The sequence below is a fragment of the Sorex fumeus genome, unplaced genomic scaffold (assembly GCF_029834395.1).
Source record: "Sorex fumeus unplaced genomic scaffold, SorFum_2.1 ptg000045l, whole genome shotgun sequence".
Taxonomy (NCBI): domain Eukaryota; kingdom Metazoa; phylum Chordata; class Mammalia; order Eulipotyphla; family Soricidae; genus Sorex; species Sorex fumeus.
In genome coordinates, this window is record NW_026606102.1 from 8,326,441 (window position 1) to 8,353,663 (window position 27,223).

At 43.2% G+C, this 27,223-nt stretch overlaps 1 protein-coding gene across 4 annotated transcripts in view; it reads right to left on the reverse strand.

Moving 5' to 3' along the window:
• FGGY (FGGY carbohydrate kinase domain containing) overlaps nucleotides 1–27,223 on the reverse strand; it is a 475,385-nt gene that overhangs the window by 418,726 nt on the left and 29,436 nt on the right. For all 4 annotated transcript variants that reach the window (XM_056122278.1, XM_056122274.1, XM_056122275.1 and 1 more), the window contains 3 exons: nucleotides 26,211–26,427; nucleotides 14,054–14,165; nucleotides 5,081–5,232 (listed from right to left, as the gene is read on the reverse strand). In XM_056122278.1, the coding sequence (XP_055978253.1) occupies nucleotides 5,081–5,232; nucleotides 14,054–14,165; nucleotides 26,211–26,414 (468 nt within the window). In that variant the 5' untranslated portion in view covers nucleotides 26,415–26,427. The remainder of the gene's footprint in view (nucleotides 1–5,080; nucleotides 5,233–14,053; nucleotides 14,166–26,210; nucleotides 26,428–27,223) is intronic.

Sequence of the window (27,223 nt, forward strand, 5' to 3'; positions counted from 1 at the left end):
TTCTCCAAGGAGGGATGATAGAACAACATAGAGGGTGATCCATCTCAAGAGTCTAAAGATGTGGGGCCGGAGCAATAGCACAGCAGGAGGGCATTTGCCTTGCACACGGCCGATCCGGGTTCGATTCCCAGCATCCCATATAGTTCCTTGAGCACTGCCAGGAGTGATTCCTGAGTACAGAGTCAGGAGTAAACCCTGTGCATCACCCAGTGTGACCCAAAAAGAAAAAAGAAAAAAAAAGAAAGAAAGGGTCTAAAGTTGCTGAAGGCCCACCACCCTGCGAAGCATGGCTGCCCCAACCAAGCACCCACAAAACCAGTTGTGATTCTAAGTAATGGGAACTGCAGTCAGGAGATGGCTCTGGGGTGGAAAGGAATAATAATGCACCCAATAATCCTTTCTATCACCTAGAAAAGAAAAATTAACCCATCATCGGTGTGCAGTGGAACCTCTGGAACAGGATGAATGCACAAGACACACCCAATAATCAAAACTGGCAGGCGATGTGATTTAGGAAGTTCATTCACGCACCCCTCCACGAGAGAACCTAGGGAGGTGTTAGCAAGATGCTTACTCATGCCCTGTTGCTAGGATCACAGAGATAAACGTGGGGCAATAAATCCCCAGGGAGACTTCAGGGAAGGATGCCAGAGGAGACCCCAGCACTTGAAGAAGAAGTTACTGAAGGCTTCCTGGAACCATGAGCACCAAGAGTAAGTTTCCCACAGGAAGGAAGAAATGGTCACGAGTGTGCCAGGCAGAAGGCAGGACCTGGGCAAAGCCCCAGAGGTGTGAGAGAACGTGGGCAGCGGTCTCCTTCGAACCACTGACCACAAAACTTGCCATCTGGAAAGTTTCTCCATTCCCCCAACACTTATTATAGGAAAAGTAATGATGGATTGATTCCTCAAATGAATTCCCACAGCCTGGGTTTCGCATCCAAATGCCCAGAGGGCAACAGCTGGAAAAGGAACAGGGAGCAGCAGGCTGGGTGGGGGCGGCTGGGAAAGGAGGACACTGGCCCCTTCCAAAGGGGACAGCCTCCGCCTCACTCTGGCCAATCTATCCCATGTGGGAATTTGGGCCCAATAGTGCCAAGTTCTTCTATTTTTTTTCCTAGTGAACCAGGAAATCTGGATTTTTATAAGAAATTGCTTAGTTCTTAAATGTTGGAAACTGGGCGGGGGGGGGGGAGGAATTAAATTTTGAATCATAAGGTCATTCCAACGAAACTCATTTGGTGGCCTGATTCAGCCTGAATCTTTGATGGAAAGTGATAAAGAAGTTATACAAAAATTAATAAAAGCATTATGCTGTTATAGCAGCAAATGATTCCAACCAGAGGGATATTTCATTATCTGTATTTTTTGTGTGCAGTCAATCTCAATCTCAATCTCTTAAAGGCATACCATTTAACACGCCCCCCCCCCTACCAGAGGGTGGAAGTCAGCTTTGGGCACACCCCATTGTGCTCAGGGCTTACTCCAAATAGATTCAGGGGACCACATGGGATACCAGAGATTGATCATGGACTGGCAACATAGGGGCAAGCGCAGTACCGCCATATTATCTCTCTGTCCCCCAGGGTAATTTTTTAAAAGTCATTTAATAAATCACATCACACCAATTCCTAAAATCTGACATCAAATGTTTCCTGTGCTCTTCATGTTGCTACCCAAATCTCCAACCATCAAGTGATTAGCCTTCATGCTAGACCTGAACCTACTGGTCTCTCCAACCACCCTCTCCTGCCATCTTCCTGTTGGGACCCTCCTATCTTGCCCATGAAAACTGGAATTTAATTTTTCACAAAACAAAATGTATGTGTGTGTGCATATGTGTGTGTGCCCTTTCAAAAAAACCTTCCCTGTACCCTCACTTTCCTCACTGGACACCCCTAATACCAGAAACAACGTCTTAACACATCATAGACAGTATCTGCTAAATTAATAAAGAATCCTCTCTAAGGCACCTCAATTCCTCTTGAAGTCATCACCTATAAAATTTATTCATTGAAGTAATTTAGTCAAAGTCTACAAAACAAACACTTGAAGAGGCAAGTAGAATGAAACAGCTCATACTCTGAATGCAGGATTCAAATCTCAGCCTTGCCATGCTAAGTCACCCTGGACAAACTGTTTAATGTCTCAAAAACCTTTCATTCTCTGCAAGAAAAAAAAAAAGACACACTCAGTATGGTGATTGCAAGGATTAGATTGAGTTGAACAAGGACAAAGTGCATAGGAAAGTGCTAGGTAGATAATAAGTACCATATGCACTAAGCATTAGCTATTGTTTTCATGTTTACTTGTCTGATTTTGATTGCTCTCTCTCTTCTCCAAACAGACTGACTTAGTGAAGGCACAGCCCACAGCTGGATTCTCACAGGCAACTGCACCGGTCCCCCAGAGGGGCAGATGGCTTTGGATTTGGACCCGGTATGCAACCAGGAGTACATATTTGACTCTCTGAGTCTCTGTTTCAGTATCCATAAAAAGAGTTAATATCTACTCCACAAAAGCAGTGTAAAGATTAAATCAAATAAAGCTTGTGAAACAATTCTGGAACTAGAGGCACTAAACTTTGGAAGAATCCATCTGCTTAGCAGCTAAGAACTGGCTGCTTTAGGTACAGGCATTATACATAGCCTATTGGTGATTCAAATCAATACACAACGCTAACTCTAGGCTTTGTTCTCTTCAGTTTCTAAAGTAGTCTCTGGCAACTTTGTGGTGATTTTTTAGATGCTTTTCTTAGCTATTCGTCAAACAGGAAACACACTACTCATTACAACCAGCACCATGAAATTAGATATTCTAGTGTTTAAAAAATTCTCTCCAGTGGTAATAGGATGTCACTGCAATGCTCATCATCAGACATTAAAACACACACACACACACACACACACACAATGAAAGTGAAAACAAAACTATTTGAATATATGCTATATAAGTGACTTTATACATAGGTAACTAAATTCCAATCATTCCACAAGACTGATAAGACTATTTACACTTTAGAGTTATAAACACTTAGATTCAGAGACAGTAACTTAGTTTATTTCTAAGATACCCAAAGTTCCTGTTGGGACCCTCCTATCTTGCCCATGAAAACTGGAATTTAATTTAATTTAATCTGTCCCAACTGTAAATATTGGAGAAAGATTTTAATACCTGACTTCAATACCATCATTTTGTTTATCACAGAATTTCCATCTTCCAAAGTTCCTCTATATTGGCTCTATTACTAATATCTGATGAAATGTGAGATGGAATTATCTTAATGAAATTTAAAATCAGAGTAATTATTAAAGAAAAACTCCATTTTCACCCTACTATCATTGAGAGAGAAAGAGAAAAGAAAGAACAAGTGCATTTATTTAGAATAAAAGCAACTAGACACTTTATCTTTCATAGTTTTAAATTCAGAAGATACCTAGACATAAGCAAATAGATATCATTATCAAGAAGATGGGACACAATCAAAAAGATCAGATGAGGCACTAAAAAATAAGATAGGGAAAACCCAAACTTACTTTATACAAAAAAATAAAAATCAGACTCTCCTCATTTTTACTAGAGTTTTCTTTTCTTTAGTTCCTAAGACAAGGTACTTAACTTGTCCCTTCCAGAGATAACAGGAAGTTATCAACTCACCACTAAGGGCAGCAAAGTCCCAGATTCCTCCAAAGAATTTAACGCACTGGGAAAGGTATATTAATCAATCAGAGAATCACTTCCCTAATAATTTTTCAGGGAAACAGAAGCAGAGGGGCAGAGACAAGGGAGATGGAAGGGAAAGATGAAAGTTTCCAAACCCACCAACAAATTCCTCGGGCCTTCCTGCCAGGCTTTTGGTTCAGAGTTTTAGAATGAACAATGAAAATCTCCAACCATCAAGTGATTAGCCTTCTGCTCTGCAGACAAGGGCAAAAAGAGGAACCAAAAGTGTTAAAGGATGAACTGGACTATCTCTCTGCAGCCCCTACAAGCTAGTTAATTATCTTCCATTAGCACTGAACTGTCACGATTGGCATCAGCCCGTTAACTCCCTTGACCTTTCTCAGTCTGCACCTTGTTACCCTACAATGTTTCATGTTTATAAAGATAGGAAACTACAGCTGTTCCAGACGGACAAAACTTAATTTACATTTGGCCTTCATTAAGATGAGAGTCAGAATCATTGAGACCAAATGGAAAAGCTAGAGTGCTGGGGGTTATGAAAAATTCAAATGGCATTTTCCCTTTTATCTGACAATTCTTATTAAGGAGACATACATCAACCTAAAACACATAAACCTTAAATATAAAGGGCACGATGAAGGTCTCCTGCTGTAGGAGGACCTGAATGGCTTTGCCCATGAGCCACGATGGCTCAGCTGCAGTATGTCTGTCTTCTGGGGAGTCTCACATCCAAAGTGTGCCCAACTCCCTCTGACAACTGATTCCAGGTCCACAGACAAGGAGAGCAGGAAGGACCACAGTACTGAGGTGAGAGGCCAGCCAACGGTCCTCTGGTTCATCTTCAAGGCCAATTAGCCTAATGTCCTACTGATTTTATGCCCTCAGCTACTGTTTTCTCAACCATATGACCCCCCTGCAGGTTCCCTGGATATTCCAAAGTCTCATAAATGGGGGGTCCAGTAATCAAGCATGGGGACTAACTGGTCAGACTCTCGAGTCACAGGAAGGAAACAAATTCTTGTGTTCAAATCCCAGTTCAGTCACACAACTTACTACCGCTTTGGATGAGATGTTTCTTTTCACTGAGCTTTCGTTTTCCTGTCTACAATACACAGACACAGACAGATGGGGGAAGAAGTGGGGAGCTCCTTGCAGCGTGTGGTTGGAGTTCAAAGAGATCATCTGTGCCAAATACTTAACCCAGGGCCCTGCACGAGCTAAGCATGTAAACATGGAATGACTTAACTGCAGCCTCATCAATAAAATGGGATCAAGCTTCCTGATAGAGCTGCTGGAAAAATCAAACAGAAGGGACTTTAGCAAGGTTCTGGATACAGACAGAGCCACAATAATGGAAGCGTTGCACCAATGCCTCCCTTCCTCTACCCTGTACTCACCTCTTTGAGCCACAGAAGCTTGGGAGCCTGCATCTCCACCGACATCACGCCACCCACGTACTGCAGAACCCCATGCTTGGTGTCATTGATCCTATTCACCTGACTGACTGCTCGGTGGTCCATCCACATGATAATGTTGCGACGGGAATCCCCTAGCACAGAAGAACACAGATGGGGACACACTTTCATTCTCTTCCTCCAAATGCAAGGGACCACAGTGGCTGATCGTGAGCAAGTGCAATTTCTTCTACCAACAGCGAGCAAGTGAGAGCACTACCACCCACGCTGACCTGAACAGTCCCTAAGTCTTAGATTTCACTTTAAGGGATTGGTTCTTGGACTAGAGCCCCAAGGCAAAATGTCTGCACTGAGAACAGTCAAGATCTACCAATTAATTGAACTATCATTTAATGTTCCCCAACTTCTACACCTTTTCTCACCCTTTTGTTCCAGAAAAACTTTCCTAGTACATATTTAGGAAAAAGCCCCATGAAATAAGTCTAAAGCAAATTTTTGGTCCTTCTAGAAATATCTCCTTAAATACAGGAAACTATTTTGATGATATAAATACAAGTAATAGAATATATCACATATATATAAATATAATAGCTTTTATTTACATTATTCTACCACATGGATTAAATTCAAAGGATGTAGATTCTCCTCCTTCACCTGGGATATGTCTGGTGCAATGGGAAGCAGATACATCTGGGAAGCAGGAAGGTAGACGGAAGGGTAAGGTGGAGTGACAGATAGATTGAGAATGTTTTTAGGTTTGTCTTAGTCTCAGGGTCCTCATCCATAAAATGGGGACAGTGAAACCCCATAGCCTATAAGGATTAACTAATCCCTTTAATTCACTAAACAAAAGATAATGTGCACAAAGACGATGACAGGCACATATCACTTACTAGGCGCTCAGGAGTAGCATGTTGCAAGGAACAGAATTTAATTTAGAACCAGCTAGAAAAGGAGCACAGACACCGCCCTGTCATCTTCCCTGCCATCAGGAAGCACAGGGGAACCAACTGTCCCTTTGTCTCTCTAGCATCCATTAAATTATCACATACCAATGGCAAGACATTTTTCTTCTGGGCTCTGCTTCCCTGGAGGCAAAATGCAGAGAAAAGCCATGGCTGGACCTGGAGATTCTAAGAAGAAAGGCTGTGTATGGAAGACTTTCCTTCTGAGCCAGGCATTGCCACATCATTTTACTTTATGGCCAAATAACTGCAGCAATGATACAACATTGCTAACAGCAAATGTTTATAAAACTCTCTCTCTCTCTCTCTCTCTCTCTCTCTCTCTCTCTCTCTCTGTGTGTGTGTGTGTGTGTATGTGTGTGTGTGCGTGCAGGCGCACACCCAAGTCTCAAACTTTGTTCCCAGCATTTTATACACAGAATCTCACCTAATCCTCAGAACAATCCAGTAATCTAGCTCACTTTCAGTGAAAACCTGACTCCGGAGCTGACAACATGCCAACTGGCTCCCAGCTGGATAAAGACTTTACTATGCTTTGAAAACAGATCTCTGCAGAGAATAGGTAGAAAAGTTGGTAAAATGAAGAAAGCAGATCTGGGCACCTTAGCATGAATAATGAAATCAGCAGGGCCATGTTAAGTCACAATACCTATTGTTTCTTATCATGGGCACACGCATCTGTGGTCAAAGAAAGCACTTGCAAGACAGAGGGCAGATCACCACAGCCATGTGCAGGTGACAGACTGGCATGGGCCCTGAGCACAGGCCTCATCACTGCTGGAGGGCACCTGGGTCCACACACCACTGGGTATGCTCCCCCAAACTGAGAACAGGGGGACTGAGACCACACCTGGTGGTGCTCAGGGCTTATTGCTGGCTCTTTGGCCATGAATAAGAGCTCAGAGTTGGTGCTTAGCAGACCAAGTGGTGCCAAGAAGTTGAACCAGGGTCTTCAGGATCCTAGGCAAGTGCATTAACCCTTGTACTATCTCATCAGCACTGCCCCTTTTTAAATTAAAAAAATGGTGAGGCAGAGATGGTGAAATTCCACCAGTTTATCCTGACAAGTGGGCAAATAGATGTCTGTTATTTTCAGTATGCTTTAAAGAGGTAAGATGCTAAGAAAAAACCAAGACATCTTTAAAAATGTATTTTAATTGGGTCATCAGCATAATGAGACAACATCGTAGTTACCAGCTTCTCTATCTGGAGATATTACATGTGCAATAAAAACTCCTCAAGCAATAGGAATATTTTGAAAATAATAGAAAGTACACAAGGTCTTCCAGAAGTCCATCCAAGTTTTGTGTATGTGTATGTGAGTACATAAGATCTCCCATTAGTTTCTCCATATTATGTATGTGTATGTGTTTGTGTGTGTGTGTGTGTGTGTGTGTTTGCAGGTGCAGATGTGGGTAAGAGAGAAGTGATTCTAGAGTTTAACAGAATGTAAACTCTGTTCCCAGACTATGTAATGCTTCGGAATCACAAAGCTAATAGAGTTAATAGCTTTGATTCTACTGGTGTCCAGGTCTCATCTAGAACTGCCATCAAATCAGAATGGGAGTGTGCTGCACACAGCCCTGTGTGGGTGTTGGTGGATAATTGGTATGGCTTCTTGAATACTGTATAGAATGTAAGTCGCAGCTGCTTCCAGCCTAATAAACCTGCTGCTCAGCTTTCGACTGTAAGGACAAGCCAATCAGATAGTCCCACCTCTATTCAAAGAGGCTGATGAAATGCAGTCAGCAGGGCACAATGAGATGTGTGTAGAATCGATGGCTTAGTTATACTGACTGTGATTGATCACTTGATCACTTGACATCCTGTTACTCATCGATTTGCTCAAGCGGGTGCCAGTTAACGTCTCCATATGTTCTGGTCGCATGCTATGTAGCCCAATGGTTTCTGCTTGCTCCAGGAACACAAAGAGCCTAAAACCGATGGTTCAGGGTCTTGACAAAGTAGTCTGACCATCTTGTAGGTGGGCAGCCATGCGATCTTTTGATGTCCCGTGGAATCCAGTTGGTAACAGCTCTAGTCCAGTGGTCGTCTCCAAATCTCATTAGGTGTCCAGCCCATCTGATTTTCAATGCCTTGGCAAATGAGACAGTGTCCCTGATTCTTGATCATTGACAGAGGTCAGAACTCCGGATTCTTTCTCTCACTTGAGTGAAACATGATACTCCAAGCAGAGCTCTTTCGATTCCTCTTTGGGAGACCCAATAGCGTTATCATCCTGTTCTCGTAGGGCCCAGGTCTCTGAGGCACATATTAATGCAGGAAGAACAGTGGAATCGAAGAGAGGTGCCCAGAGCCAGAGGTCTTCATCCTCTTAGCTATTTCTTCGACACTCTTGAAGCCATTCCAAGCCGCTCTCTTCCTCTTGTACAACTCAGGTGCCAGGTCATTTGTCATGTTGACTTCTCGACCTAGGTACACATAACTGTTGCATTCAGAGATGTTTGTTCCATTGAGAGTGAATGGAATGTCAGGAACAAGACATTTCTCATAAACACTGTCTTTGTGAGATTCAGCTGTAGTCTGACCTTTCTATACTAACGGTCGAATTCAGCCAGCATTTGTGCTGCTTGGATGATGTTTGGTGTTATTACAACAATGTCATTAGTGAAGCGAAGGTGGTATAGTTGCCAAATGTTGATCTTCACTCCCATTCCTTCCCATTCCAGTTGTTGCATGACATTCTCAAGCGTGGCACTGAAGAGTTTCGGTGAAATGGTATCACCCTGCTAAACCCCTCTCTTGACATGGATGATCACTTCCTTGTAGAATGGAGAGATCCTGGTAGTGAATCCGTAATACAGCTCATGGAAGATCCTGATGTATTGAGTTTGAATGCTCTGATTGGCTAGGGTTTCGATGACCGCTTCAGTCTCAACAGAATCAAAGGCTTTCTTCAAATTAATGAACATTAGACAGAGCGGCATCTTGAACTCCTGAGAAACCCAATGAGCTTGGTTATTGTGTGGATATGGTCCATCGTGCAGAATCCTTTTCGGAACCCAGCTTGCCCGCATGGTTGTCCTTCATCTAGTGTTCTGCCAATCCTTTTCAGGATGACTCGAGTGAACAGCTTGTAGACGACAGACAACAGGCAGATCAGGTGATAGTTGCCAATGTCGTGGGTGTCTCCCCTCTTGTACAGTTGGCCAGGGGAGAAGAATGAAGAAGATTCCAAACAGGACATAGCATGGGAAACAAACAATGCACAAATCAAAGAAGATTTGAGTATTACAGAATTGGAGGCAATGGGGCCCAGCAAACTGGGGTTCTATAGTTAACTTGATCACTTGATCACTTGACTTCCTGTTAATCGTCGATTTGCTCAAGTGGGCACCAGTAACGTCTCCATTTGTCCCTGTCGCGTGCTAGTGTAGCCAAATGGCGTCTGTTCACCCTAGGAACATGAAGAGCCTCAAACCGATCGTTCATGATCTTGATGAAGAAGTCTGACCATCTGGTAGGCGGGCGGCCACGCGGTCTTTTGACATCCCATGGAATCCAGTCGGTAACAGCTCTAGTCCAGTGGTCGTCTTTAAATCTCATTACGTGACCAGCCCATCTGATTTTTGACACCTTGGCAAACGAGACAGCGACCCTGAGTCTTGATCGTCGACAGATGTCAGAACTCCAGATTCTTTCTCTCATTTGAGTGAAACGTGATATTCCAAGCATAACTCTTTCAATTCCTCTTTGGGAGACCCGAATAGTGTTATCATCCTGTTTACGTAGGGCCCAGGTCTCTAAGGCATATGTTAATGCAGGAAGAACAGTGGAATCAAAGAGATGTGCCCGGAGCCAGAGGTTCTTTGTCCTCTTAGCTATTTCTTCTACGCTCTTGAAGGCGTTCCAAGCCACTCTCTTCCTCCTGCGCAGCTTGGGTGCCAGGTCATTTGTCATGTTGACTTCTCGACCTAGGTACACATAGCTGTTGCATTCGGAGATGGGCGTTCCATTGAGAGTTAGCTTAGGAACATATTTTTCATCCATGTAATCTGGAGTGATAGCACAGCGGTAGGGTGTTTGCCTTGCACGCAGCCAACATGGCTGACTCGAGTTCGATTCCTCCGCCCCTCTCAGAGAGCCCGGCAAGCTACTGAGAGTATCTCACCCGCACGGCAGAAACTGGCAAGCTACCCATGACGTACTCAATATGTCAAACACAGTAAGAAGAAGTCTCATGATGGAGACATTACTGGGCCCGCTCGAGCAAATCGATGAACAATGGGAGGACTGTGACTGTGACTGTGTAATCTGTTCATTAATAATCCAAACACCTCACCAAAGGTGTTTCAGGCACACTAGTGGGAGGAAAAAAACCGTGAATTAACAAAATTTCCACAATACTGGGCTCCTGTTGCAGGGCAACTGAAATAGTAACTGTCTGCCTGACCCCATGGGTTCCAGTCCCCTCCCATTAAGAGTTCCACAGGTGGTAAAATGTATCCAGAGTTGCAGTCTGAGCTTGGGGCTGCGGGTATGCCTTCAGAAATATTATATTGCAAAGCCCTCTCCAATCCAAAAGCTGTTGTGAGTTGGAGTCATCAAAGGAAAAGGAAGGCAATGAGAAAAGGCTAACACGGAGGTCATCCCATCCATGAGCAATGGTTAGTGTTGTTCAGCTGTTGTCCTCCATGGAATTATTTCTACATCTAATGATGGAAACTGTTCTTATGATCTTGTGGATTTTGTTGCTATGGTGATGGTTCATGAATGATCGGTTTGAGGCTCTTCATGTTCCTAGAATGAACAGACGCCATTGGGCTACACTAGCACGTGACAGGGACAAATGGAGACGTTACTGGTGCCCACTCGAGCAAATCGACGATTAACAGGAAGTCAAGTGAGCAAGTGATCAAGTGTTGATGGTTTACGTCTGGATCTAACCGCCCCAAGCTTCTTCCATGTTCTCTTCTGTAATCCAAGAAGAGAATGTGGGGAAAGAACCTGTGAATCTCTTGAGGTGGGCATGGTAATGTTGGTAGAGGGAGCTGTAAAAAACCCGTGAAACCACCTTTAAAATGTTCTTTTCATTTACAAGCCTAAGGCTAATGTAGTTCAAATACAGTGTAGCCTTAATAGAAGTTACTGAAAGGCACAAAACCAGGGAGGATTTGATGAATAGGCACATTTTAACCTAGTAGGGGGAATAAAATTATTTCAACACTTGTAATTAGGGTTGTAACCTACATAGCCTTTTAATAGAAGGTCTGTTAACAGGATGCAATTCTACCTACAATGAGAATAAAGGTGTCATCCAAAAGGGTCACATCCTAGCATGTTTAACAAGGAACTCCCTCCTCCACTTCCACAGTTCTTATTCTTAATATCTTAATGGTCCATTTATCTATGTCCAGCAGTAATCCTTATCCTAGAATTACCACCTAACTCCCTTAAAATGATCTTTCCCAAAAGGCCACCATCACCTCCAGCCAACCAAACACAAACCTCATGATTAGGTAAGTTACATAAATTAGTAATCTGGTTGGAGAGAGGTGTCTCCCAAGCTTGGCTCGGGGGGCCTAGGGACCACTTGCATCTATATTCAGTCAACTGGGCTGTTAACTTCAGAGCTAAGGCCCAAAGTTGCATTGCAGCTCCAGACCTGAAGTGCCAGAGGTACAAGGCCATACTGGTGGTGCTGGAAGGGCACATCACTACACCCAAAGATGTTTAGGAGGAACACACTGCCAGAGATCAAGTCTGGTCAGGTTCGTGCAAGGCAAGGCATATGCCATAACCCCTGTCTATTCCCAGAACCCCTGTGAATTAGTAATTTTGTTTATTATAAAATTTTTTAATAGTGAGACATCATGAGGTACAGATGCAGACTTACACATTTTTGTGCTTGGGTTTCACTTATACAATGATCAAATACCCATCCCTCCACCAGTGCCCATTTCCCACCACCTCGGATCCCAGTATCCCTGCCACACCCCATCCCCCCCATCCCATTCTGTCTCTTTGGCAAGGCATTCCCCTCTGTTCTCTCTCTCCTTTTGGGTGTTGTGGTTTGCAAAAGACACATTGAGTGGCAATCATGCTTGGTAAATAATCCCTAGTTTATGGTTATCTACAGCCAGAATTTGAGATCATATATTTGAGGGGCTGGTGATATAGCTCAGTGGTAAAACATATGCTTTGAATGCATGAGATCTGGGTTTGATCCCCAGAAATGAAAAATATGCATATTGTTTTAAAGATACATTTATCATATTAGAAGGTAAAGTCCTGGGAACCTATGGGACACTATGGCTCGCGGGCCCATCCAAAATCAGAAATCCTCCAGCATCTATAGCAGACCCTCCCCTGACTCAACTTAGAGTCAGCAAAGGAAGTGTGGGCAGCCACCCAGGTGACCGGTTAGAGGGTCAAGTCTCCTAGTGACGTAGTTCTCATGTCATAGAGCTGCAATCTACTGTTTGGGGCGGATTACTCCGCTCTCTGCTTCCTGAAGTGGTCAAGACCTGGGCTGCCCTGCCCTCCTGGGTCAGAACAATGCTAACTGAAACAGTGAAAGGTCATGGAGAACAAGGAGGACCATTCTTCTGACTCATTTCTGAATTTAATCTGCACTTAATAAGGCTGACCTAGCACATTGACGGTTATAATAAACATAAGAACATGAGAAGAGGGACTGGAGTGATAGTACAGCGAGTAGGGCATTTGCCTTGCACATAGCCAACCTGGGTTTGATTCCCAGCATCCCACACAGTCTCCCAAGCACCTCCAGGAGTAATTCCTAAGTGCAAAGCCAGGAGTAACCCCTGTGAGTCACTGGGTGTGACCCAAAAAGCAAAAAAAAAAAAAAAAAAGAACATGAGGAGAAATGTGTGTGTGTGTGTGTGTGTGTGTGTGTGTGTGTGTGTACCTTCATCATCACCACTAAGCTCTAACCATTGACCTTTTTAACATAAGTCATTCACAAAATTCACAGCAGTAGCAGAGCTGAGATATGAGCTCCACCTGACTCCAACTCCAGGGTGTCCCATTGCATTGTGCCCTCAGATCTACAGACACCAGTTAAAGGCACTTCTGTACCGCACACGAGGGTTCTAAGTACACTCCAGCCAAACATATTCCTAATGGCCATCGTGGCCATGCTGAATGCAAGTGTCCACACCACATTCCTTAGAGGGAGCGTCCATTTAGAGTACTACAGTCTCCACCATTCCCAAATGTCCAGCTCATTAATTTAAATATCACTGGAAGTTTATCTCCTCATATAGGATCTCATTTTTCTAAAAGCATACCTCCCACAACTCATTCTAGGATACCTGATCCAGGTAAGACTTTTGGGTTTGCTGACTCGGGTCTAGGGCTACCCACCAAAATTCTTCCAAGGGGACACAGCCTCACCTGCTGTAAAAGATTTCTGACCCATGTGGCCCTTTACCTTTGAAACACTTCGTAGCTACGGTTACAAGTGTCTGTTATCACTACGGCATGAAATGGGCATGTCCTTGGGTCTAGCTGCTAAAAACAGAGGCCATCTGTTTTGCTTCTGTGTGATGCGTGGTCCTGTCTGCCTAGTTCTGTTTCTTCTAAAGACATTTAAGTCACCCACTCCAATAAAGAAGGCTCACATGCAAAACAAAGACTGGAGCTGACACATCCTTCCTAAGACACTCCAGATCACACGTCTGCTCCATGCTGCTCACTGAGCTAAGGACTCCCATAGTTTCTTTATCAAGCTTTCTCCTGGAGCTTTGGGGGCTGGAGCCAAGCCTTCCCCTGTTCCAGACTCCCATGCCACCCCACTCCTATCGATTGCACATCAAGCATTTAAACTCTGGGACCTGACTCCTGGCCTCCTTGTTCCACCTATAATTCCCAAGATCTTCAACCTCATTTCACCTGGTAAGTGGTCTCCAGTCTTATTTCACCTGGGCACTTTGGCTTGGTCACCCAAGCTACAACCTGCCAGTCTCCCACCTGCCACCAGAGAAAGATGAAGGAAAGGTCATACCTTCCTGGTTTACAGATAATGGCTGAAACTGCTTGTCCAAGACAACCAGAGAACACGTGGCATCAAACCCAAGTCCTCGGATCTGGGATAAATCAATCCCTTGTACAACTTTCTGTTTAACAAACAAAAACACAAATTACAATGCCAGACTATTAAACAGACAATGTAAAAATGCATTATGACTAGAAATAAATGATAATTTAAAAACAATGCCATAAAAACAGATCTTCCATCTGTTTAATATTACTGATACCAAAAACCCCAGAGAATTAAAATAAATTACTAAGAACGGGTCAACCAATCTACTTGGAAATAAGGCCAAAGACATAAATCACTACATAAAACAAAAAAACACAAACATACAAAGAGATTCCCAACTTCATGACAATTAATTAATACAAATAAAAATAAATATTTTTCCTTTTTAATACTGGCAAAAATATAAAGACTAAACAATAATGGCAAGATAGGGAGATGTGAACCATCTTGATCATTATTCCAATAATGTAACAATGTATTAAAATATTCTGTAGAATAACATTATAATGTTCATTAAAATTAAAAACAGACAAAATATTTGGCACAATAATCCTATTTCCAAGAACCCTTCTTAGCAAATTATTAGCATAAGTAAAATTATACATATATGAAGATTAACTATAGAATTACTCAAGAATATATTTAAAAATTGGAAGACAATTTTATTAAATAAATCACATGTGAGACATCTGTAAAATGTAATATTCTACCAGCACTAAAAATAAAGAGAAGAAACTTCTGGATGCAGCTGTGTGAAGAGGCTGGCAAATACACTTAAAAATTTTTAAATATCAAAACTTTAAAAAAGAAACAACGCTTAGTAAAGGAAAGATTTTACTAAAATTTTTTACATAATCATATTATACTGATCCCAAGAGCTAAACAAAACCTTAGAGAAATTTAAGGTACCACAGATAAATACATACTAAAGGTATAAAACTCTTAAAATATATTAATGATAAGTCTTGCTTCACTTAAAAATGTATTATGCAACAAGCATGCAAGAATAATTTAATACCCATATAATACTGTTAAACATTTTTAAAGAATAAAGTGTAAATGGTGATTGCTCACTTCAACAGATGTTGCAAAAAATACACAAACATTCTATAAAGCAAATAACAAGGGAGCTTCCACAACTTAATAATGAGAATATGCAAAACAAAATACTGATAACATCACTTTTCATGATAAAAATGAATGACTGCACTCTATTGGTTGCAATATTAATACTCCCAAGCTGGAAATAAATCAAACAAAGAAAAGATATTCTCTTTTACCACTCTAATTCAATCTTGGGCCAAAGATTCTTGCCAATGCAATAAGACATGAAAATAATTTTTTTAAATACAAATTTGAAAGGAGTAAGTTGAGTTTTATTTTACAGATGATAAAATCATATGTATAAATTTAAGGAAGTTACAGTATATATTATATATATATTGTTTCATACGTTGCATACTATTTAAATTTATATATGTTATTATACTATATACCAATAGTCTTTATAAAATATTAAAACTATTTAAAATATTTAAATATAAGCATGTGTAACAATTAACATTGAAACTACAATTACAATCATAATAATATCAAAAACACAGGAAATACATGAGAAATAAATTATCAAAAGAATGACAATAACTATAACCTATATGTATATATATATATAATAAAACATTGTTATAGAAAAGCTACCAATTGGAAAAATTTGCCATATTCATAAAATAAAATGTTCTACAGGGCTAGAATGCAATTCTCCTCAAATTAATCTACATATTTTATATAGATCCTAAAAGTACAGGGTGTTTTATAGAGATTGATAAACTGATCCTAGCATATATACCAAAATTTAAAGCATAAGACAGGATCGAGTCCTTTTGAAAAACAGATTTAAAGAACAGGATTTTAAATTTTTCAAAAGAAGTGCACCTCTCCCCCCAAAAAAACTAAAAACATATGCTTATTGGTTGGAGAAAATGTTTGCAAATTATGTGTCTGATAATAAATTGACACAGAAAATATGCAAATCCTTATAACTCTATAATAACAGGGCAAACCCAAATAAAAAACAGATAAGGATTTGAATATACACTTCACCACGGGAAACAAATGACAAATAAGCACCTTAAAATATGCTAATATTATCATCTATTAAGGAAATTCAAGCCAAATTCACAATGGTTACCAGAACCACTGTAATTTAAAAAGCTGATAACACTAAGTGATAGAAAATTATGGATAAAGTAGAACCATTCTATATTGCAGGTTCAAATGTTGCACTGTAACACTGTCCTCCCATTGTTCATTGATTTGTTCAAGTGGGCACAAGTAGCATCTCCATTGTGAGACTTGTTGTTACTGTTTTTGGCATATTGAATATGCCACAGAGAGCTTGCCAGGCTCTGCTGTGCAGGTGGGATAATCTTGGTAGCTTGCTGGGCTCTCTGAGAGGGACAGAGTAATCAAACCTGGGCCGGTCACGTGCAAGGTAAATGCCCTACCCACTGTGCTAAATCTGTAAAATAAAAGAAGTTTGGCAGCTTTTAAAAAATTACACCATACACAGAGAAATTTCATCATATGTCACCCAAAGACTTGTATCTGACTATTCACAGAAGCATTATTCATAATACTCCAAAGCTGAAAACAAATCAAACATCCCTCATGATTTAACTAAATTGTTAAACTCAGTGGGGCGTACTCACACAATGAAACAGTGCTCAGCAAATAATTTAAAAAAGCACAACAGCAACATGATGAACAACACAAATGATTCCCACAACATCATGCCAAAGAAGCCAGACACAGAAGAATGTACATTGTATGGTTCCACTTATATCAAATTTCTAAAGGAGAATAATGAGAGGAAGCAGATAAATAGCAATCTAAGACAAGCTGGGAACAAACTACCAAAAAAAGCATGCAGGGTCTTTTTCCTGGGTAAGGACAGCCTTCTTAGAGCTCTGCAAATGATTATTTGTATCATCATGGTGATGATCACACACCAACTGAGTAAAAAGCACCAAAATAAATATGCACAATAGATTGATCTTATGGTCTGTGAGTTTGGCTTTTTGTTTTGTTTTGCTTTGTTTTTTAAACTGGGCTATAGGAGATAGATTGGAAAGTGATTCATAAGTATTAATAAAGTATAGAAGTGTGTCTATACACATCGCTGTATCACTGTATCACTGTCATCCCATTGTTCATCGATTTGCTTGAATGGGTGCCAGTAATGTCTCCATTCGTCCCTGTCACATGCTAGTGTAGCCCGATGACGTATTGGGTGGGGGCTGTTTCAGGGTCAGGGGAATGAGAACCATCATTGTTACTGTTTTTGGCATATCAAGTATGCCACGGGTACTCTCAGTAGCTTGCCGGGCTCTCCGAGAGGGACAGAGTGTCTATACACATATACAATAAATTCTAAATAGGGTTTGTGTCTGAGAGCAGAAGCTGGAGGCTATGGGGGGAGGAGCTTTTTCACTTCTTTATGCAATATTTTGGGCGAGAATGCCTGCAAAGCAGTATTCAGGTGTCTGGGGGGCAACCCTGGCAAGACTCAGCAAGCCTGGAAGGATGGTTCAATGCCAGGGCCTAAGAATGCAGTGTTGTTTGGGTTCTGCATGCTGAGGAGCACCAGAGTACCCCAGTGGCCCTGGGGTGAGGCATTAGGGCTAGAATTAGCAATCTGAGGGAGTATGCAGTGCCAGGGATGAAGTCAGCTCCCTGACCTCTATGCTGTCTCCCTGGCCTATCTTAATGTAATTTTTAAAGTTGCATAGTAATAGATTAATTGGTCGAGACTTTCATTTTTATCTAATTGGTTTCCTTTCCTGACAAAGTATAAGTACTTCTAATCATTAACATTTCTGGTTAACTTAAAACAGGACATTAACCTTTTATAACCCGCAAGTCAATCCAAATGTGCATTCCCATTGCAAATACCCTCTGTAGGACCCAGGGATACAGCTCCGAGGGCTAGAACGCATGCTTTACCCCCAGCACCAGATGGTTTCTTGAATGTCTCAGTGTCAAGAGAAGCCTCAGAACACCTCTGGGTGTGACTCAAAAATGGAAAAAAATTAAAAATTACCTTTCCTGTTTTGAAATGCGACACCAGGCATGCAATTTAGGATTGTGTTCCTATGTCACAGTTTTCTCGAGTAAGAGCGACACACAATTATTATAGATGCTCAATGAGCAGAAAACATTTTTCAAATAACAATAGTAACAAATGGTTCAATGTCACTGTATTCTGAGAATCTACTCTGTGCCAGGAATTAACATCTATTACTTCCTTTAATCTTATGCAGGGGCGATGGTGATCCCAAGCAGTGCCCAGGAGGTCGAGGGGGCCCCACCATCAATTCTTGGCTCACTGGGATGTCAGTTCAATGCGGGGGTCTGAGGATACAATACTGCTCCTGACCTGCAGTGCTGGCAACATCCAGGCCACCACAGAGATGCTCAAGGGCCTCACAGGCTGTAACCTGTGATGCTTAAGGGGGCTAAGCCACTGTACTACCTTCCGGCCCCCTCATTTAATCCACCCAAAGCCATCTGAAAAGACTCTCAATATTTCTGCTTCATAGGTTAGACATGGAGGGCTGGGGAGTGAGCAAGCAGGTGTGAGAACGAGGAACATTCATAGCACCCATCCGCCAGCCAGTACATGGCAGAGGCAGAATTTACTCCAGAGCCCATTTCCCTTCTATCACTCAACCCTGCCAGCCTCAGAGCACAATGCCTTATTACTTGTGCTCATGGATTGGTTATTTGGGGTGGGGGGTGTTACACCCATCAATATTCATCAATATTCAGGGATTCCTCCTGGCTGTGCACTCAGGAATTACTCCTGGCAATGCTCAAAGGACCATATGGGATGCTGGGGATAGAACTCAGGTTAGCTGTGTGCAAGGCAAATGTCCTACCTGCTGTACTATGGCTCTGGATTATTTTTTAAGTGCCAATAATCCCCTCGTGGATTGTTTTTTAAGTGCCAAACGTCATACGCTCAGTGTCAAAGAAGTCCATATAAAAGTGACAGGCAGAGAGAACAGCAGCTGAAAGAACTGCGCAGACCCTAAGCTTTAGGGCAGGAGTAACTTTTGAGCAGTTCCAAGGAAAAAAATTGCCCTCAGTTTATTTTAGGAACTCCTTGAAAGACTCTATTCCAATCAGCCTTTCGGTGTTTCCATCTTTCTACCTGAAGCCTTAATGAAGAACTAGAAGGATAATTTAAGGTTGATAAACAAAATGACTTAAACCGGATTTGGTTTGGTTGGGGTTATTCAAGTATTCCTCAGCCTTATTTGGAAATGCCTTACCAAACTGCAGGCTTCTCCACGAGCAAGACCAGTCCACCCCGCTGCCATTCAGCCCATCCCATCCCGGAAAGATGACTGCCAGAGTCACACTACCCAGAAGGCCCTAGAACTTGACCTGCCAACCTGAGGATTCTTTTTTTTTTTTCCACTCTTATTAATGGAAGTAAAAAAGCAGTCTAGTAACTCACCCTAACAACTTGGCATCAAGGGAATTTCCCTGGCTAGAGAGAAAGCACATTGCTCTTCTAAAGAATTTCCAGAGAAGGAGATTTCTGCAGCCTCATTTGGTAACCTGGTCCATGTCTTGCAACTGTCAACTTGTAGCTATGGGGCAGCAAACAAATATTTGGGGAAGGGATTGTGCATGGCTTTGTTCTAACTGTGGGAATCAGTTCAGCCCCGCACATGTTTTAAATCATCAGGCTCTGCTGTACTGGGTGGGGAGCCAGCATTCCTTAGAAGCCCCCAAAACTAAAATCTGGAGGGTCATAGGCATACCTGGTGTTCTCTTTAGATCGTTGTATTTGGAACAAGGGTCAAAGCGTAGGGACCCCTGGACAGAATCCAGCTTGCAGGAGAGCCCCATGTGGCTGATACTGTATTCTTTGAAATCTTGATCTGAAGGCCTATGTCAGTTTTGGGGGCACACATGGGGCTAGGAAAGGCCCAGTTCTATCAGGCCCATTAGTTTCTGTTGCCTCCACAATTCAATTACTCATCCCTTCCATCCACCAGCAAATAACATTAAACCCCTCGGGCCGGGTTCTATCATGTTCTGGTACTTAGGGGAAAAAAATAGCAAACAAACTATTTTACTTACTACCTTGCACTTTGGGCCGTAGCGATAGCACAGTGGGTAGGGCATTTGTCTTGCACACGGCCGACCCGGGTTCGATACCTCTGTCTCTCTTGGAGAGCCTGGCAAGCTACAGGGAGTATCCCGCCCACATGGCAGAGCCTGGCAAGCTCCCAGTGGCATATCTGATATGCCAAAAACAGTAACAAACAAGTCTCACAATGGAGACATTACTGGTGCCCACTTGAGCAAATCAATGAACAATAGGAGGACAGTGCTAGAGTGCTACCTTGCACTCTGGATGAGTTACATCTCAGAAGGGACCAATAACAGCTAAGAAAATAAATTTATACAGTATATGTGTAAATCTCAACCATCATAACACAGGGGATTCAGGAATGCTCACCGGGAGGGAATGTGTGTGTGTGTTGGGGGCGAGGCAAGGCAAGACAGCTCTTGGAAAGGTATGATCTGAATTGATCTTGGGCTACTGAGGGGGCCTAGGGGTTCAGGAAGCAGAACCACTAGTGCACAAGCCCGCGTGGGACAGTAAGTAAACAGGCTAACTCAGCTTGTGCGGGGGCATGACACTGCCAAGGCCTGCAGACTTGGCAAAATCTGCTCTAATATCGATGGATAAAATGAATCAACTCAATCCCGCAACATGAGCTACACAGCATCAAAGCTTTGGTTGCAGTCCTGTCCCTTGAAAATAATGGAGCAAACCAGAAGGCCAGACGCCGCGTATTTCTGGGTCTGCTGGAGTAGAAAATGAAACTGCATCTTCCTCTCCCCGCCTGCTGTCACAGAGCCTGCCAGATCTTCCTTCCAAATCTCTCTCCCTTGTGCCTCCCCCTTTTTCCTCAACCACTCTAACACCCCTCAAGATTAACAAGCTCTTGTTAAGCACCTGCATGAGCCAGGCAGAGGACACAAGCTACGCCAGAGTCCAAGGCTAACAAACAGGTCAAAAGAATCACAGCCTCCAGAATGTCGTCATTAGAAGAATAAAAGTGTCCTGAACTGGCCTCTTGCAGTTGAGTTCCTGATTCCTGAAAATCACAGTGAACTTGTGGCCCAACCAGTCAAGTTCATCTCCCTACTGGCCTTAGAACAGCACCAAGCTATACTTCCCTGCCACTCCATTTCCCTTCTCCTTCCTCTCGCAGAAAACCTGCTCTAAGCCACGACCAGACACAGCTTCCTGGCTCAGTGTTGTTGCTCATGTTGCCTCCCCAATGCTGAATTTTCCCACTCAGTTTTCTCAAACTGCTCATTCTTAGTAGTACTAGACTAATGTCCACATTGGTGGGGTCACAGGAGGTCCTACTTCATTTCATCATCCATTCTGTTCACACTAGCAAAACATAGATCTTTTAAGAAAAAAATCTAGTAGGGAAAATAGACATTAACCCCAAACACTAATGGTTTTAACATCTTATGTATTTATTCCCTTTTCTTGTTTCATTATTTCTTTTCTGCAATAATTTTATCATTTAATAAAAATCAAAAATAACTGTGCCACAAACGATGTGTTTCTATAAGGAAAAACATGAAATGCTTTCTTGACAAAAGAATGCATATTTGGAATTAGTATTGGACAAGAAAAGGTTTCTTTTCTCATGCCTAGGATGCACGGGCCCTGATAGCGATTCCAAAACTGGCCCCGAACATTGCTAGCTGTACAATGGGGATCCTCAAGCACCTCTGGGTAGGGTTCTGGTGATCCCCTTGTGGATAGTGTCTATTTCACTGCTGTGTTAGTGAATTACAGGAGTTTAATGTGCAAGCAGGCAGAAGAACCTGTAGCAAAGTCCTGAGCCTGAGGGAACCCTGTGTTTGAGGACAGAATAAAGGTGGAGGGTGGCTGGCATGCAAAGGGCTGAGCAAGCGGCCATCAGATTGGTGTTTTAAGTGTTTATTTTTTAAATAAAAAATGCTCAGCTATAAGGAGAAGATATTTGACCACAAAAAGGTATCTATCTATAAGGCCTTCAGCGAGGTTTTTCAAATATTCCGGCCCAGGATGAAGGCCTATGCAATTGAGTTCAACCTATCTGCATTAAGGTTTATCACCTACATGAGTGACCAGAAAGTCACATAAATCTTTGGGTCTCCATTTTACTTTTCAGTTTTCCAATGGGAATAATTACCTCTTCTCTATCTCACATGAGAAATCCAATGATGCCAATGCTTGAGAGCGCCAGAGAGTGTTGGGTGGTGTCTAACGGGTAAGAGACTCACACGATTGCTCAGTCTTATATGCAGTCTTATATGTACTGCGCTCACGTTCTCTCTCTCTCTCTCTCTCTCTCTCTCTCTCTCTCTCTCTCTGATCTATATATCAGTGTTTCACAGAACTGACCTATTTCACCCTCAGAGGCTAAGAACTTGGGGTAGACCTTTTTCATATGTGTTTGTTTAGTGCTTGGTAACAAGCACAGGGAGGTGCTCAAGAACTGTGTGTCGACTCAATGACATCCAACAAATGCATGTGGGCTGAATGATTTCTCCAGCTTATCAGCTTCTTCCCAATGGGAAGTTGGTGCTAATCATACTCTTGATTGCAATGTTCTCTCCTTGCTGTGAGGGTGATTAGTACCTTTGGTCCAAAAAGAGATCAACGGTATTAAAAAAAAAGGGAACCATGTTTGCCTCCAGTACTTAAGTATTTCCATATAACTTTTAGGTGTAGGGGTCAGGGGAGGAGACAATGAAGAGCTGCCAATTTTAGGGAGAGTGCGGAGGACAAATGATGTAGAATCATCTCACTTATGGATGGGTCTTGTTCTATAATATTTGTATCAGAGTCCTGTGATGTCAGAGAGGAAGAATGACAGCCCCTTCCTACTACAGAGTTAGCAAAACTCAAAACAAGATGAAGGGCTGTTTCTAACCTATTAACATTAATTCGACAACTATGAGTTGAGAGCCAAACCTTTCCTATGCCATGCTGGGGATAAAAGGATGATCCTGCTCAGTTCATGGCTTACATGGAACCAAACAAGTCAACAATTAACACACTGTCAGGTCTAGCTCAGTGGCTGGGAAGCCTGTCTACAGCTGCAAAAAGGTTGAAAACTATTAGACTGGACAGTGACCATGGTAGAGAGGGTGAGTTGTAGGCAGAAGAGAAGGCATGTCATTCTCTTTCCTCTGTAGTTGGCAAGGGAGGGTAGGGATTGTGGAGGCTATCAAGGAAGTTACCAAAAAGAAGTGAAACAAGTTTATCTTATACTGCAACCAGGAGTTAGACCAGTGAAGGTGAGAGACCTTTCCATACAATAAAAACAACAGAGACAAAGCGTTCGTTCACATACTCAACCTACAGGCTGGAGGTGGGAGGCTCTCAGGAAAGACAAAATAAGAGAGGCCCCTGCTCAGAGAGCATGCATATGGATTCCCCATGAGCAGACAGCAGACAAAGGGTTTTGTCACTCACTGTGACCAGCATGACAATCAGGGTAAGCTCTGGATCACCCATGTGATGGAAACAAAGTCACAAAATCTTAAAGGTAGCAGAACACAATTACAATACAGGGGGCATGTAGAGGGAGCCTGGGCTTGAGAGAAATAACAGTCGCTCAATCCAGCCTCACATTAGCCAAGTGACCATGGGCTGGTGGTTCCTCCTGTTTTCCAGTTCCAAAAACTAAATCTATGTCAGAAAATTTGCTGTAATGGATAGAATTGAAATGATGGGTAGGAAGTGTTTCATCATGGTACTTACAACATCATTAGAGTGCAAGAAATCCTACATACCTACCACCACCACCACCACCATCATTATCAGTACCATTATCATCACTGGATTAGTATGAGGAGGGCCAGTGGTGTTAACTTGATTAAGGAGAGAACTCATCCCAGATTATATGAATGCCACAGAAAAAAAAAAGGAGCCCATCTGCTCTCAGGCTCTCAACATCCTAAGACCTTGAACAAGAAGAGACAGGGTACAATGCAGTTGATGTCATCCCTTGTGCCAGACCAGTGCATCTCAAATCCATCCACGGAAAGAGTCAGACCAGACAGGGAGGGAGTGACTATCATTCCCAAGAGGCAGTCCCTGTGTTGCCTTGACTTCTCGGTATTTATCCCTTCTCCTGCATCATCAACTCATCTCTGCCCTCATCACCATCCCAGAAAGCAGAGTGCTTACTCATTTCCAAGCACCATGGTGACATTTGATCTCCACTGACTCATAGCATCTGCACAATAACCCAGGGGAGGCAGGAATAACGATCACTCCCATTTTACAGAGCAGGAAATTTGGGCCAGAAACAGTAAGTGTACTGAGATGACAGATGACAAATGCTGGGACGTCCACCGGGGAAGCTGGGTGCAGAATCTATGCACTGAGTAGACTCCTGTCAAACATCAAAATGCAGAGTTTCTGGATGCTTTTGAGAGGAGGGGTTGGAGCACACCTGGTGGTATTCGGGGACCATGCAGTGATAGAGCTCAGAGAGCATTCAATTATAAAGTACACATTCCAGCCCTCTGAGCCACCTCGCCGGCCCTCAGCTTCTCCTTCTAAGCCAGCTAGGAGCTGTAGAAGCATCCTGCTAATCCCAAACTATAGACCCATGGTCACACATCCAAATTCCAAGTGAGGGGTTCACTCCCAAAGCTTCAGTAGACAGCGTCACAAAGGGCAAATGTCCACAGCTCTCCAGGCGCTAACGGGACTTGAGCAGATGCCGATTTGGCCGCCACTGAGCGACAATTAAAAATCCCCCATTAAACCAAGCTGTACTTAGAGCAGACCTTTTCTCAAGAAGCTTTTCATCAGGGGAGTAGATTTTCTTCTTGACAATTTCCTTAATGGCAAGAAAGGCTGTGTGTTAGAAGAACAAAGGAGACCCCAGGGCCAAGAACAGAAGATTCTCCTCAAGGCAGGGCTGAGAGGGTGCTATGGTGGGGGAGGGAAAATTAAACAGGCAGAAGAGCTATTGTGCTCCACATTTATTCCTCTAATGTGCCCGTGCTACTCACCCCTGCCCCCATCTCTCCACCTCCTTCTTCGGGAGCACTCACGGTAGCCCAGGATCATTAAAGTTTAAACGGCCGGATCAATATGGACAGAATGGCAAATTGTCCATCTGCAAATTACCAAGCCCTTCATGAATATTTAAGGAACTAAACTAGGAAGGGGGGAGAAGAGAGAACCTGGGGCTTATTTTTCCCACTGGAATCAAGGACAAAAGCATCTCTTCATTCCAAAACACCAGGCGATAAAACCAAGAGGTCAAGAAACACTTGAAAATGGAGTGTTTTTCAGCCCTGCTGCTTTCCCCACTCCCACCCCCGCCCCAGGCTGCAGGCAGACTCAATTTCAAGGCCACTCAGGGGGTATCCCCTGGCATAAAAAAGCAGAGAAGATCTCATCTTGCACAATGCCCTGCCCTGGTTGTCCCAAACATGCTATGTTCTCTTGCTCTAAGGTGCCTTCGCATGTGCTGTTCCCTCTGCCCCAATGCAATTCCCCCTTCTCTTCAAAGGCAGGATGGTCCACAGACTGGGACACAGTGCCTGAGTCAGACCTCCTGGGTCCGAGGACAGACTCTGCTATTACTCCTTGGATGAACTGGAGTGAACTTTCTAATCCGTGCCTGCTTCATGGTCACTCGAGCTGTGTCATATCACACCTCTCCTGACGGCATCAGCCCCGTTGAGTATCTGCCTCCCTGAGACAGGTCCCCAGGTTTACATGCTTGGTGAAGGCACCATATATGTGAGCCCTGATTCTCATGACTTGGTCCTGGCTACACTTGATGGAATCCTCTCTTTAACGGTCTCCACCTTCTCAGCGCCCGCCAGAGGGATTTTTCTTCCTGCACCCACATGACTGTACTGTGGCTATTTTCTGGTCACTGCTGCTAGACTGTGACCTCCTAGGAGGCAAGGCCACCCAACACTCACATCTGCGACTAGAGGGAAACATGGCACATGCACATGGGTGGGAGAGGTCGCCTCTGGGGCTTCGTACCTTGGTGACCACGCAACACGCTGCCCAGATGTCCTCGGAGGACTGCTCGTGGTGGTTGAACTGAGGTTCCCATTTCTGGATGGGCTGATCTGCAAAGGCCAGAAGGATGCCATTCTGGTCCACCAGGGCTGCACGAACGCTGCCTGTGCCAACGTCAACACCCACATAGTACCGTCTGTGTTTCTGATCACCGCTACCTGGCATTGTGGTCTTCTGCCTGTAGGGATGCAAGGTAAAAAAATCAGAAGACCAGAGTCACGCAGGAGACATCTTAAAAGGATACAAAAATGGACGCAGCTAATGCCTGTATCTAACTTATTCCAGCAACAGAAATGCTCTGAGCCAACAGTGAATAAAGCAACAACAGGCCAGCCAGGGGGAGAGTGAACAAGGTGGTGGGTCATGTGGCCTCAGGCATGCAGTCCCCTTTCTCAGGAGACAGTCAGATGTTGCACATTTATGAAGGCCATCATTGTGTGTGCAGTCACTAGACACTGCAGAGAAATGAGGATGCTAAAGCCATGCATCTATTCTTTTTATTTTTTTTATTTTTTAATGAATCACCGTGAAATACAGTTACAGACTTACAAACTTTCCTGATTAGGTTTCATACAATGATCGAGTAACCATCCCTCCACCAGTGCCTCTTCTCCACCACCAGTGTCCCCCGTGCATCTATTCTCCTGAACTTGCCTCAAAGCAAGAACAGTGGCCTTGGTACTAAAGTGAACCTCAGATACTGAGCGCCTCTTTTGGGCCACACACAGCAAATAGCCGTGGACTCCCTCAGCTCTCGGCTCTCCCTCCAGAAGACACACACAAGTCTCCAATGCACAGAAGGTCTGAGTAAAGCCACACATCTGGGGTATTTTCGTGAGTCCTTGCTCTCCTGGATGCATAGACACGCACAAATGTGCTTATCACAGGGGCCTGACAACTATAGAGGAGTTAGGTCTTGGAGGAAGCTCGAGGGTTTGCCCAGTATCACATAGGGGAACAACTGGGCAGAGCTG